This window comes from Tenebrio molitor, chromosome 4 (genome assembly GCF_963966145.1).
Source record: "Tenebrio molitor chromosome 4, icTenMoli1.1, whole genome shotgun sequence".
NCBI classification, from domain to species: domain Eukaryota; kingdom Metazoa; phylum Arthropoda; class Insecta; order Coleoptera; family Tenebrionidae; genus Tenebrio; species Tenebrio molitor.
In genome coordinates, this window is record NC_091049.1 from 4,045,271 (window position 1) to 4,060,501 (window position 15,231).

Consider the following 15,231-nt stretch of genomic DNA (forward strand, 5'->3'; position numbering starts at 1 on the left):
ACGGGGAGGCGGCGGCGATACGAAAATCTCAAGACGAGAGAGACCGATCGACGGTCGACACTAGATTCGTACAACGTCTCATTTCTGAAGCTCGACTCGGCTTTGGCAAGAACTTCGTCGCGACGAGCCCCCCAACCCCTTCCCTCTCTATTGGAGCTTTCCAGATTCGATTTATCCACCCCGGAAGCTTTCTTCGACAAACAGGAATTTTTGATGGGGCGGGACGCGATGCTGCGAGCTTTCGGTTGTTGAAGTTGCGGTTGAGCTTTTCCGGGTTTGTTTTGCGTTAAATGAAAATCTATTTAAGACACACCTTGTTGAGCCAATTCTGTTTGTAAGCATTAAATTTCGAGCTTTTAAACGAGATCACTTGTCGGAGCGAGTGCTTTTTGCTTTAAACGCTCGAGCTTCTTCATAAAGAAGATTTATCTCGGAGAGCTTTTGTGGATGTTTTGTAAAGGGTACACGAATTATTGCGCCTGTCGAAGGTTTTATTTTTGAATGTTTGAAAATTTGCAATTCCGATGCTTGCTTGTCAAGTATTAGAAGAAAAAAGAGGCTTGGAAAATAAACAAACTCTGCACGTGAGTTGTTCAAGCATTATGTATTTCTAAAAATAACTTGCTTTGCTTCATTCATTTCTTTTGTCGAAAAATCAAATCAATTGTATTTCTCAAGCACTCATAAAAAATGTAACGTTTCTCATATTTCCTGCTCAAGTATTATTTGGAAATTCAGTTTCATTTTAATGGCACGTCATTAGCAGCTTCGTATTTCTCCATAGACTTTACTCATACCGTTGGCATTTATTACATGGAATTATTGTATTTCTCAAACGCTCTCAATTATTGTATTTCTCAAACATTTCTCATCTGTCGCATTCTCCAATTGTACTTCTCGTTCAATTCCCAATCGACTCGCTTTGGTGACACGCATTTCACCACACTCGCACCGTAATTCTCCCAATTTCCACTTCGTACTTCTCATTCTGGGCGTTCCGAATCGTCCAAAGTGATTTCGCGATCAAAAAGGATCATTCTCCTGGACGAAAATATGCGAGGATGGACGTCGTGCCACTTCACCCGACCAATAAACATCAACAAAACGAAAATAAAGCAATCCATCTTGTTCGGTCGAATTTCTTGCGGAAAAAAGGCACACGGATCGAGCTGGCGAACCGTCGCGGATTCCATCCGATGGACAACAATGCACCCGACGAGGAGGCAGAGAGAGGCGGCGGCGTCTCTCCTTCCTATTCGTAAATGAAAAAAAAATCAACTAAACAGGATGCGTGATCGCGAATCGAAATGCGAAAATTATGCATCTTTTGTGCCAAATGACCGGAGTGAGCGACGCGACGACTCGATAATTATTTGTAAAGAAAGAATTATTTTAATATTTTATACCTCACACCACGCGGCGTTTTAATATAAATATAAATAATATTGAAGAGTCGGCTTTGAAAACACCGCCTGCTTAATATCCTGTATTTTAATTTTACAGTCGTCTCAATATTTCATTCGTTTTTTTCCTCGACTTCGTCTGTCTCTCTCTGCGCGTCTCCACCACTACCTCTTCCTTTCTCTCTTTTTTCGCCGCTAATTGAATCGAATTATCGCCGATTTGACAGTCGCCGTAAAACGTAAAAAACATTTTTTTTCGTTGAGGGGGCGGCAGAGAGAGAGAGACAGAGAAGGGTCCTATCGGTCGAATATTATTTAACATTTCAACACCAGTTAAGTACAATTTTATCACTCGCTCGTTGAATATGTACGAGTTTTTGTGTTAAAAGGAGTAGTAGGCCGCGACATTTATTCAGGTATTTGATAGAGACAGACGAGAATCGACGGAATGGCCTGCTGGATTGTTATCTCAACGGTAGCGACGAGATACTTGAGTTGCTTTAATGTAAAACTGCTGTCTTTAGTGCGGAGACTCACCGATAGATAGCCACCCAAGCGACGGGCGTGTTTGAAAAATTGTCGGCTCGCTGAAAGGTGGCTGAAAGCCTTGATGATTAAGCTTTTCGATGGGCTTTTTTTTTTCTTGCAGGGGAAGCAAGCTCCTGCTCACGATAAATGTCCACAACGTAAATGATACGTACCCATATAAAATATTATGTTGGAATGGCACGGAATTTTTCGCCAACTTTCAAAGGGAATTTTGAGAATTACAAACCGCATCACACGGTTGAGCGAACAATTGGGAAATACAGCGTAAACGACGCGAACGCGCTGAAACTTCTACTTTTTTTTTCATTTGTGCATCTTCTGTCACAGTTGGTCACTTTTTGACACAGCAAAATTTGGGAATTACATCGGAAATACAAAATTCGTATTGTTTCCTTAATCAGGTGTTACTGTTGGTTCGATTTTGAAACGATCGAGCCAAATTTGGGCATTACCGATAAATTGGGAGTTACATGGGAATTACAAAATTCTTCAAAATCAGTCAATGCAAAAATTGGAATTGCGGCCGCGTCCATCGTTTCTCAAACGTGTCATCATCATCTTTCTTCCTACACCTGGTCGTATTAGTCACTTTTTGAAATGATCATGACCGGACACAGCAAAATTTGAGAATTACATCGGAAATACAAAATTCGTATTGTAGCAATGTCAGTTTCCTTGATCAGGTGTTACTGTTGGTTCGATTTTGAAACGATCGCGACCGGACGCAGCCAAATTTGGGGATTACCGATAAATTGGGAGTTACATGGGAATTACAAAATTCTTCAGAATCAGTCAATGCAAAAATTGGAATTGCGGCCGCGTCCGTCGTTTCTCAAACGTGTCATCATCATCTTTCTTCCCTCACCTAGTCCCATTACAAGCTCCACGGCCCACTCTTCGGAATAATTAGATCCAATTACCGAAAAGACGAGAAATTCGTCGGATTCCGTCGGTTCAGTTGTGCATGTCGCACCACCTCGCATAAATTACGTCTCAATTTGAAATTTTCACGACACCGATAAACCGCCATCGCCGAATCCAGGTCCGTATCGGATGTCGCGCTAATTAATCCCGTTTCGGCCGTCGACATCATCGGTAGTCTCGTTCTTCTCTCGGGATTTTTTCCCCGGTGAAGATTTCTGGCGATCGAGGAGAAGGGAAGGTCGTTGAGACGATAAATCGGACGAGAAATTCCAAGTTTTATTGGCGCCGCCGCATTTAAACACTAAACACAAACTAATTTCTACGAAATCGTAAAGATAAAAACGCCATATTTTCTATCTGTTGAGACGCAATGCGTACGTCGAATGGTGGCGTCTCCATCGGCTACTGGTTTTCTCCGAGGACCGGACTTTATTAGCGTATAAAAATTTAAATCGGCCTTTCGAATATGTAAATAGGGCCGACCGATCATCTCGATAGTGTTAATTAAACGGGACAAGGAGGCGGCCGACCGATTATCGACGGGGGCGGGGGGGACGCGGTGGCCGCCGCTGGGACGCACATACGCTCTCGTCCCGAGGGCGGATAATCTACGGCTCTAATTAAATTATCAAATAATTACCACCACTCCTAGTCCATTCATCAAAAACTCAAAGCGGTTTCTGCAATGATAGCTCGTCGCGGTAGGCCGTGCTCGGAATTATGTCAACACTCGACTGTTTCGAAATGCAAAAAATCGAGCCGTCACGTGCAAGGCGGTTTTTGGGAATTACAAGTTGCCACGTAGATTTGGGAAATACAAAAACACAGATCTTGTTGGTTGCAGAAAGTGGCAGGAGTAAAACAATATTGAATGTGGAAATGTACATATTATATCAAACCACCGTTTGAATGTTACTGTGAGAGTTACACGAATAATGATAAGACAAAGCGTAAACATTTGAAAGTTTATGTAGGTATCTCTATTACTCTGATAAATTGTGCGGTGTAATTCACTATTTTGGGAATTACATGAGGTAATTTCTAGTATCTCAGTTGTGCAGTATTAGGGTAAAATTCGTAACGCCCGTAACGCTTCTGATTTTAAACAAGTATGTATTTCTCAATAATTGATAAGTATGACGGAATTGAAACTATATAGCGTGCCACTACCGCTCTTACCGATTTCTCGAGCCGACCTCGTCCTCGTCTCAAGGAACTGAAGATTTCCTTGAAGCCTCATCTCTAATAAGCTCACTCCTGTCCGTTTGACAGCTGACAGCGGCCAACTGATATTCTCGTTAGAGCCGGTCGATCCTCGGGAGATTTTAATGAGCGTGTTCGTCGTAAAACAGAAACAGCCCCGCGCGTCGGGGGTTAATTAAAAAAAGTATAAATGGGAAAAAAAAAGAGAGAGAGAAATCTGTCTGAAAAATCGTTCTCGTTCCCGTTCGGTCGGTCGGTACAAGTCGGCCGTGGCAACGGTATCAAGAGCGGCTCTCTATCTAAACGTTGTATCTTGGAATATTTAAATGTTTAGTGCTCGGTGTGCGACCGAAGACCGAATCGAGCCAGGACCACACAAGTATCTCATAGATGGTTGGCACAAATCATCCATCGAAGGAAACAAAACCTGTTTCCACATCATATTATGCCGGCAACCATCGCGTCTCGTCAAATATGCATAAGTTCGGAACGGAGCGAACAAGGCGAGATCGTTTTGCTGGCGGTGGTGAATCGGTCCCAGATTACAAAAAACTCACCCTCATACACGAAAAAAAATTGTGGAAAAATTTTGAGGAAATTTAGAAAAATTAGAATCAAGTTCTTCCGAAATTCTTACTATCTGTAGTTCTCCATTACGTAATCGGCTGTAATAGTATATTATGACACGAGTCTCATAGAGGCATTTTGTGGTATGCACTGGTTTAGGCACGACGAGCTTGCGAGGAGTGCCATAAAGGTGTAAGTGCTACAAAATGTCTTATAAACGAAATATCATACACCATTTTTTCTGCTTTGCACTTTCTAGGCCATTTTTAAGTGAAAATTAACAATTTTCAATTATTATCAACAAATTAAACAATTTTGCATGTACCCCGCTAGAAATATGAGAATACGCGAATTTCTATTACAGCACCCGAAATGTGTTTTGTAATAGCTTTCATACAGACGCAAAGTAGAAAATAGTGTATTATTTGACGTGGTAATAATGCCTATCATAATCCACGAGGGTGAAAGTTAAAAAACGAGCCGCAGGTGAGTTTTTTAATCACCAGAGTGGATTATAGGCATTATTCGCGAGTCAAATACGACGTTTTATCTACGACCTACGACTTTTTTTCATAAAACAGTTAACTTACAAATTTTTTAAGATCAGTGACTTATGATAAATCACAAGTGACTTATAATAACTAATAAGTCACGGGTGTAATTTATGACTAGCATAATGTATCTATAGTTACGTAAATGTAGTAAACGTATTATTTAATGGTCGTAGATAGACATTATAATTTTTTTGTAACCTGTCAAGATCACTGTATTTTGACACCACCAAGAACAAATATTTTGACAAATTTTCGAAAGTCTTTTATTTTGTTTCAGACGATACTAAATTCAATGCACAAATACCAGCCGAGGTTTCACCTGGTCAGGGCCAACGACATCCTCAAACTGCCCTACTCGACGTTTCGGACGTACGTCTTCAAGGAGACGGAGTTCATCGCGGTGACGGCGTACCAGAACGAGAAGGTAAGATGCTTTGACATAATTTTTGTTTTGTTAATTTTGGTCGATTGACTAGTGCCATGGGGTCAAGGAGATGAGTGCACCTCCTCGACGGCGGCCATTTTCTTAGCGTAATGGCCGAGATGGGGACAGATACGGCGCTTAATTCATCTCGGTTTTATGAGTTATCGGGGAAGTCTGTCGGTTCGCTTTGTCCGATGTTATTTTTCTGGTAATTCGGGTTGGTAAACAAAATAATTAATTGTAAGTGATGGGGTTGTTTCGGTGATTGGCAGCGCTTTTGCCTTGGCGGCGGCGTCGCCTTTATCTGCCGTTCGGGTGCAGATAACGGTTGGGAAAGCGGAAAAGTTCGCCGTTGGCGGGGAATAATCGCCCCAAGGAGAGCTTTTAATTCTTTATCGACTCTCGTTTTAAACGAAATTAATTCAGAAGATACCGAATCTAAGGACTACTTACGATGTTTGAGTACTTTTTAGTACAGTGTGCTACGATCAAGTGACCTACACGTTGCGAACAAAGAAAGCCATTTCAAAAATCAAGTCAAGATCTAAAACTGGTAAACAAAAACATTCAAGAATTACAAGAGAAGTGGAAATTTTTAGAATCTCTCAAAGAGTTTTAAAATCATTGGATCAGCGCAAAATAAACAAAATGTATTCCTTAAGAATTTTTTTTTGCAACACCAGAAATAAGTTGCTCGAATCTTGGCAGGATCTTTGCAGAAAACTCACCAACAACTTGTTAAGTAGCCATTTCTAAAAAAGAAATCGATTCTTGGTAAGATTTTAGAACTTATCCTGTTCGAATTTTATAAGCATTTCTTTGAAGACATTCTCACAGTACTACAAAATGTTGTATTGTAAAGACAAGGTTCACAAGAAGAGAGCAAGGGAGGTGTGATCAAGTCACGTCAGGTCTGGTCAGGTCTGGTCTATTCATCCTGGCTCTACACGTTCTAGGGGAAAAAGGAGAATGTGAAATGTTGGGCAAAAAAGGGAAAGTAGGGTGGTTTCTGTGCAAGGGTAAGAGAAGAGCCCCATGGCCCCTGCACAAGGAAAAAAGTAAATCACCATGGCCCCTGCGCAAGCAAAAGAAATAACAATGGCCTCTGCGCAAGAACAAGAGAAGATCAGCATGGCGAATTTCTGCATGAAATGCAGAAGTAGATAGAACACGCTGAATTGCAATTTTCCTCAAAGAAAGAGCAGAAACAAAACCAAAACACACCTTTGTTCTAAATGAACCTTTCCAATGCAGAAATCATTTCTAGTACGTTTTGAGGGATACCAACTGGGTTCGATCGATGGTACCTCAGGACTAGGTACTTGATGATCTAAAATGTACTTCTGAGAAGCGACCATTTCTGCTTTCTGAATGTAGAACGGTTTCCAAACGCGTTCCCTCAGAGAACGCAACGTTGACAAGTCTCAGCAGATGATCTCTCGAAACTATCCAAGAAGATTCTTAATGAGCAAACAAGTGAGAATGCACAATCTCCGTGTAGATCTCGTCCAGTCGGGACATTTTCTAAATCGTTCTGGACCTTTAAAAGCCGCTCCCGTCGATTTATCATTTCTCCGTTTCCACGTCGAGGTCAGATCCTCATTAGGCGAGCGATCGCTCCGATTTTCGTTAAACTTCACACCTCTACCTGTGAAAACACGATCTCAGCCTACTTACAGAATGTCAACTTAATTAGAATCTCGACTATCTTCGTACTAATCTCTAGATTTTTTCCGCCTCCTCTCTCGATCACTCCGGACCGTTGGTTCGTTTAGTGAATTCCACGGATATTTACATAGGATTTTTTGGGAGGCTCGCCGTCCCGCCGACTAATCGACCGGATAATTCGGACAAAACCGAATTTTCGTCCCAATTAAGGAGGCGAGAGAGAGAGAGACGGCGAGACGATCTCTCCTCTTCGAAAAACCGTATCTCGATCCGCTAATTGTTCTCGGAATCAAACGAGATATGTCGCACATTATTCCCAAGAACAAAGCCGCGAAACCGCCAAGAAACTCAAAACAGATCGTGATATAAAGAGCATCGCGGAGCTCCGTGATAATTAGACGGAGACGCATCGACGGGAGCGACGGAGAGAGGTGAGCGTCTTCGGGGAACGCGTTTCGGGAGGGAGCGAGACGGGAGAGTCGAAACTCGAGCGAATCTTTAGGGATTTTTTTGTTCGATGCTGGTTTCCTGTCGCTTTATCGAAATGTGCGCTGATCGGCGCCTCTCATCTAGTAAGCGTGGACTTAATTAGATATTGTTGTTTTGTTTTCGACCGATTCTCTTTTTTTTTGTAATTTTTGTTGTCCTTGTTTACGACGGAAGATTTTTCTGTTACAGATAACGCAACTCAAGATCGACAATAACCCTTTTGCGAAAGGATTCAGGGACACGGGGGCGGGCAAAAGGGAAAAGAAGTAAGTGTCTATATAGTTTTCTTTTTTTTTGGGTTTTCAGAGCTCAGCTGCGACCATCTATATTTGTTCGGTGAACAAAAAGGATCGTCGATACGGAAAACATCATAACAAAGCTATTACAGCATTGAAAAGAGTGCGTTAACGGCTTATTTCGGACCAGTATAATTTACATTTTCAATGTTGGTAACTTTCAATGTCAAACATCAAATGCCAAATGCCAAATCACGCTAAACAAACGATATAACAATAACTTCAAATTGAAGTTTCAAATGTTCCACTGTAACATTTGTGTTACCAACCACCATAAAATTCCCCAAATTTTAAAACTGCGATTTTTCATTTAAAAAGGGCATAAAAGTGGGCAAAATGGAAAAAAGAATGTATGACATCTCGTCTATAAGGCATATATTCCTTCATGGCACTCCTCGCAAGCTCGTCGTGCGCTAAACCCGTGCGTGCTGCAAAATGCTTCTTATAAGATTCGTTTAATAATATGTATACTATTTCGTTTCCTATATGAGATGCGAAAAACTGATAAAAACTCGTCGTTTTAGCTTGTTCCGAAATAAAAAAAGATGAAATCTGTGATCTCTGTTTAATGGAAACAAAATAAAAATAAAAATCAGAAGACGTTCTTAAAAAATGTAAAATCAATTTGTATTTATATTTTAATTTGTAATTTTCCTCTGATATTTTCAGCTCAGAAAATAAAGTATTCTTCGTCGAATAAAGTTATATGGCCCCCATAAACCCTTTGATTCTACGACGGGGAACAATAGGGTTTATGGACGCTGCATAATCTTATTCGCCCAGGAATTGTATAAATGTAAAATACCAAAGTTGCTTTTTTTAGTGGTTCAAAAAACATCAAAGAAAATCGAATCTGTAAGGTATCAGGAGTATCGAAAACAAAATAACAATTCGATTATTTTAATTAATTTAAAATTTTCTAAATATTTTGATTCGGAAAATAATTTTAAAGAAACTATAGCCCAGAAAGGATTAATGAAACAAGATAATAATAAATAGGTAATTTGTTTACAAACTGTAAGTGATGTTTACTGACTTGTTTGCTTAGAAAACGGATCTGACACTGCTCAGACAAAATAAAATTGTTCAAGAGAACACGAAATATAAAACATCTCCTTCCCCTTTTACCAATTATCCTCGGAAACTCATTGCCATTAATTTCTGGTGCTTTTTAACTTAATTCTTAACCGGTAAAAACAAGCTTTCGTTCAGAAAAGAAAATACATAGTTATTTATGAACGGATTGCGAGAAGACATTTTTCGCACATGAGCGCATTATTTGAGGCACGAGCGACGAAGGAGCGAGTGCTTCATTTGCAAACATTAGCATTTTTAAATTATTACCCAATAGTTTCCAATTTAGTAAATAGATGGCGCTTGCCCAAGTGTCAATCGAATGAATAGCGATTTATTTTCATTCTTTCGAAATTTTCAACATTGGAGAAATGACGTTTTGTAAACCAGATTTTATTATTATCAAGTCAAATTATTTTCAGAATGCTCAAAAAGGCCAATGCTTTTTGGATGATTTTGAAGCACTAGTGCGCGAAATCTACGTTCGCGGTTAACTGTTGCGTTTGCGAAATGACATTTTGAAGTTAGTGAGTTCAAAAACCACTTTCAGTTTATCACGTTATGTTTTCTTGGTTTTTCCTCAGAAAATGTCACCTCTAGATTGTCTTGTAATTTCCAAGAACCACATAATTACTCGTGCTTCATCCCTCAGTTGCATTTAATTTGTTCAGACAACACAAGTCTGATTGCTCAGAAAACAAAATAAATTTGTTCTTCGTGAGATGGTTCGCTGAACATTCCGCTGCTGCTGTGATACAATCGTTTCGGTTTGGTCGCGTGTTAACTCAGGAAACTTCTTCTTCTTCTTCTTCTTCTTCTTCTTCTTCACATCAACATGTTTCAAATTCTTTCTAACCTTCCAGATCGGTGCAGGTTAATCTTGAAACACACCGAAAAGCGCGTTTAATTCCACCTACCCCATCTCCCTCTCCGTCACTCCTAAGCCAATTTGTCTGGAAACATTTCAGCAGGCAGAGCATCCCCGCATAATGTATGCATATCACTTACTGTAAATGCAAATGCCGAAAACACACCCCCCTAACGCACACACACACACGTACACATCACCCTTTCAGTTTTGACCTTATATAAAATGCCAACCTTAATTTGATACCGTTAGCGGCGTTGTCACCCCCTGATGATAGCGTTAAGGTCTTTATTTTGCGGGTTCCTTTAATTTACGGCGGCGACGACGGCGGCGGCGGCATCGACGACGCCCATCCGCAAGGATAACGTCACACGTTCCTTCGCCCTCTATTTAAATTTCGCAGGACGCTAACGGGATAAAAATGCAAAGCCCCAAATTGGATTCGGAAATTAAGCGCGGACGGCGGGGAACGTCTGAAAACGAGACGGGGGCCGGAAAGGACGCAGAGGAAAGGCCAAACCAGAAGAAAACAAACAATGAGGTGGACCAATAATAATAATAATAATAGTTATACAGTCGAAGCTCTTCAAATCGAACTTCCACCACTCGAAATTCTCTGCAACTCAAATTCAACTTCAAGATTTATAGTGGGTGTTCCAAAATTCGCGGAACAACTCAATCAGGCAATGTCAACTCATGTTACAAAATAACATGGCACCATGGCAACTTTGATTGTTCTTTATTATTTCCATGGATAGAAAAAAAATGAAGCATTTACAGATTATTGGAATAAATCGTTTAAATTGTTGCTACATTTAGTGTAACAAAAACGTCCATATCTTCTACGAAAAAGAAGATATATTTTTTAAATATTTTTTATCTGATATTTTATGACTACTTAACAACGTACTGCTAAGCTGTTCGACGAATTTTGGGGCACCTGTATATGTTGAAATTTTCGGCAGCACGAAATTTTATTCCTTATATCTGACCAAACTGGTTTCTGTAAGTCGAATTTTAGGGAATTCCCCTTCTTTTCTGAAAACATATAGGGTAGTTCAATTAAGAAACGTTAAAACGCCCCAAAGATTACAGATCACTGCTCAGTTGCACTTTTTGCGTTGTTTGTGTTTTCACTCTGCAGACTGATGAGTGGTGCGTTCACAATCAACTCTTCAACGCCATCTTTGGGGATACATTTAAATGACCACCCCATATTTTATTTATTATCCACGTATACAAAAAAAACTGCACTACAGGGTGTCTCAAAATTCGCGAATTCCGAATTTAGAGCGTGGTAGGGAAGGACCCAGTGGAGCTCGAAAAAAATTCGCTCTTCCTGAAGAAGATGTAAGCACTTTAATTTTGTTCAATACTTATCTTTGTAAGTGGAGTTCCGATTTCTTTTTAATTTCCATATTTGGACTACTGCAGTGATCCCCTACAACGTTCTGAATTCGGAATTCGCGAATTTTGAGACACCCTGTATATCCTTTTTATTTTAAAATTTTCCATAACTCGAATGTTTCTTGTTCGATTTTGCTCATTCGACTTAAGAAATCCGACTGTATTAAAATTGATGATGATGATGATGATGATGATGACAATGATAACAATGCTAGTAGTAATCAATGGTAGTATTTGCGGGTGAATCTTCTCGAACAGCCTGTGTGGACTGTCGTCCCGAAGCGACTTGATCAATTACAATCATGTCATCCGAGCAATAAGTACACAAGCATTGATCCCCGTTCCGATTACAGTGGTGCCAACACAAAGCAGGGATTGATTACTGTCTCATCTAAATTGCTGAACGTTCCGTTTCCTAGTGCGGTCAATAGGGAACGTACACGGGGCATTGTCGGGGTCGCTCCGCAGTCTGCCGAAGCAATTGATACGAATGTGGGGTGCAAACACGAGGGGGTCAAGAACAAAGGGTAACACAGTGGCGAATTATAAGCAAGCTTAATTGACCGACTGCCGCGATAATTACGGTCGGCTGACCTTTTTCTCTTTTTTGCGTCGTCGGCGTCGCCGTCGAGGTCTCGTTCGTTGTGGACGGCGTGTTTCATAGTGTTTGTCGTTATTGTTTCAGGCAGGCGATGCTGGCGCAGAGGCACACCGACGACAAGACGACGCATCCGCTGCCCGCGAGGATGTCGGCCGACAGCAGTACCGTTTCAAAGACTGACGATTCGGAGCTGGACGTCGTGGGCACGGCGGACAGCCCCAGGCCCTCGCTCCATGCCTCCACGCCGATCGCCTCCTCGCTCAACCATTCCGGTAAGTCAAAAAAAAAAAAAAAAATTGGACATTTTCGGACTCTTTGAAGAACACACTTTTGCGGCTTTCTTAAGGTACCACCCTACAATTTTGTCTTTAATTTGCAGGCGCAGAGGACGATTCGCTCCGGCGCCGCCTGCACGACGACTCCGGTTCCGAGTCCAGCTGTTCGGAGTCGCCCGGCAGCACCGCATTCCGCCCCCGGCCGTCGTCCCCGAAGGACACCGCCGCCGGTCCCTCCAACCCCTCGGGCGAGTACCCCTCGCCCAACATAAGCGTCGGCCCGCCGATCCACCCCCCTCCTCACTTACTCCCGTACCTGTACCCGCCCGGCATCTACCCGGGCGCCGGCGGTCCCCCCTTCGCCCCCCATCTCAGTCTGTTCTCGGGGGCGCACGGCCCCGGCATGAACCCCGGCCTCCTCTTCAACGCTCAACTCGCCCTGGCAGCTCAACATCCCGCTCTCTTCTCCCACTACCAGAACCTGGCCCATCCGAACCCCCATCACCTCTCCCCTACCTCGCCGCTGCACAACCACCTCAAAGGGGGCCACAGGTTCACCCCCTACACGCTGCCCAACAACTCGGGCGTGAGTTCGTCGCCGTTGGGCAGCGCCTTCGAGACGGTCACCCCCAGCTCGCACACGAGGAGTCTGAGCAACTCGCCCTCGGGCAAGGCCAGAGCCGGCTCGATGTCGCCGCCGCCGAGGCCGAGCACCGACTCGCCCAAACCGGAGGCGGCCACCTCCCCCAGCGACCTCAAGAGCATAGAGAAGATGGTGAACGGGCTGGACGTTAAGCAGAACGAGGACAATGACAAGTAGTGAAAGTGATCCTGACACGTGTAGGGTTTTTTTTATTTAATTCGATTCGTACTGTTTTATCCAATACGGCGGGGCCGGGACAGTTCCCAGGGACCGGATGGAAATCTCCACCAGCTAAACGGGGAATTTCCAAATCTCACAGAACTTCCCAAAAGTAATAAATCTAGTTTACGGAAATGTCCGCTTAGTTTACGGAAAATTCCACTTAGTTTTTGGACGAACCCGTTTAGTTCTTGGAAATTTCCAAATACTCTATCGGGTCGGTGGTCCTCCCGGTCCCCGCCTATACGGGGTGTTTTTGCAATAGTTCGACTTTGGATTTTGTGATTTTGCACATTGTATGGGAAGAAAAAAATTACCGTAAAGTGCTTTTCTTACATAGCTTACAACTGCTGAAAAAAAAGTACAAAATGTGTGTGAATTTCACTTCACTGTGGCGTGAAGCGACTGTTTTTCTTTTGTTTCAATCCGACCTTGTTTGGTGCTATGCTGAATGAATTTTTTTTTAATTATTATTTATCCCGCAAGGAATGACGTTTCGAACTGGCATTCAAGACGTGATTCCGCGTTTATACTTAGTGATCCTACTGTAGACTGTTGAAGCTTTTGTAAAATAATAATAATGATAATGATAATATAAAAAGTAAGAGACACGATAGAAGAGTTAATGTTCCTTTTATGATTATTGCAATTAATTTAAATGATTATGTAAATAGTGTTTGTACGTAAGCGCGTAAACATCTGTATATAATGGTTGTTTTTTTTTTGTGTTTTATGAAATGAAATTGTAAATTGTAAATTACTCCTGTAACAATTAGAGTTGTATATTAGAACTCAAAATTTATTTATATTTCTACCAAAGAATTCCGATGGTTTTTGTGCTTGAATCGCCATATTTCCGACCAAAAACCATGGGAAATAGCGAAAATAGCAATAACGAACCGTACCGCCCCTCACCCCCTCACACTTACTCTATCTTTCTCTCTCTCTCTCTCTCTCTCTCTAACTTTCGCTCTTCGAGACGAGGCATGTACATAATTATAGTTTAAATGTACATTTCTTTAGGCGTACGGGGTGGTCGGGATTAGGCCGCGACGTGCCCCGTACACCCTGTATAAAACCGTTTGGATTCTCTCCTTGTTTATATATCGTTGAAAAACAGTACCGGTGTTAAAAATAAATTTGTTTTTATTATTATTATTGAAAGGTTTTATTTTTTTATTATTGCTATCATTATTATTATGTTTAATGCTGGTACTAAAAAAATTTATAAAAAATCTGTATTAAAGTAGAAGATGTGAAATTTGTCTTGTGTATATGTGGAATACTTTTAAGAATTAAACGATATTCATACATAAACCGGGTTTGATTTAACCAAAAAATTCAAACAAAAAGAAATATACAGGGTGTCTCAAATTCGCCAATTCCGAATTCAGAGCGTTGTAGGGGATCACATAAGTAGTCCAAATATGGAAATAAAAGAAAATCGGGACTCCCCCCACAAAGATACAAGCGTTTTCTACAAATACTTTGGAGTAAAAAAATCTGAAATTTTTGTAATTTTTCTTAAAAATGGAACGGCAACGTAACTAGAATAGTAATTTTGTCACTGTGGATATGAAGACTGCTATGTATTGAACAAAATTAAGGTGCTTATATCTTCTTCAGGAAGAGCGAATTTTTTTTTCTAAGTATTTTTCGAACTCCACTCGGTCCTTCCCTACCACACTCTGAATTCAGAATTCGCGAATTTTGAGACACCCTGTATTTTCAAAATTGTAGGAAATTATTTGACATTTTTGTTCCGTCAAGCTTATTTGGTCGAACAATAAAGAAGGAAGAAATACACTTGTGGAACATCACTACAAAGTGTTCCAAAATGATTGTGGCGTCGTAGTAGGTTTTTAAAATTTGACGCACACTAGAAAAATGATACCAACTATCAAGAACCGTCAGAATGATAAGAGAGGTTAGGTTTATCAACCAAATCAGTTTGTAAAAACCCAAGATATCATTTCACTTTCTTGTGAATTTTTGAACATTGATATCAGGCAAGAATGACAAATGATATTTGACACTTGCCAGCGGCTTGGAGGTTATGTTTGGTGT

General features: G+C 41.2%; 1 protein-coding gene across 4 annotated transcripts in view; it reads left to right on the top strand.

Annotated features, from left to right (window-relative positions):
• Window positions 1-14,481, top strand: part of LOC138129781 (optomotor-blind protein-like) — a 68,146-nt gene extending 53,665 nt beyond the window's left edge. For all 4 annotated transcript variants that reach the window (XM_069046079.1, XM_069046078.1, XM_069046081.1 and 1 more), the window contains 4 exons: window positions 5,478-5,624; window positions 7,971-8,047; window positions 12,112-12,299; window positions 12,407-14,481. In XM_069046079.1, coding sequence (XP_068902180.1) covers window positions 5,478-5,624; window positions 7,971-8,047; window positions 12,112-12,299; window positions 12,407-13,122 — 1,128 coding nt within the window. In that variant the 3' untranslated portion in view covers window positions 13,123-14,481. The remainder of the gene's footprint in view (window positions 1-5,477; window positions 5,625-7,970; window positions 8,048-12,111; window positions 12,300-12,406) is intronic.
• Window positions 14,482-15,231: the final 750 nt, after the last annotated feature.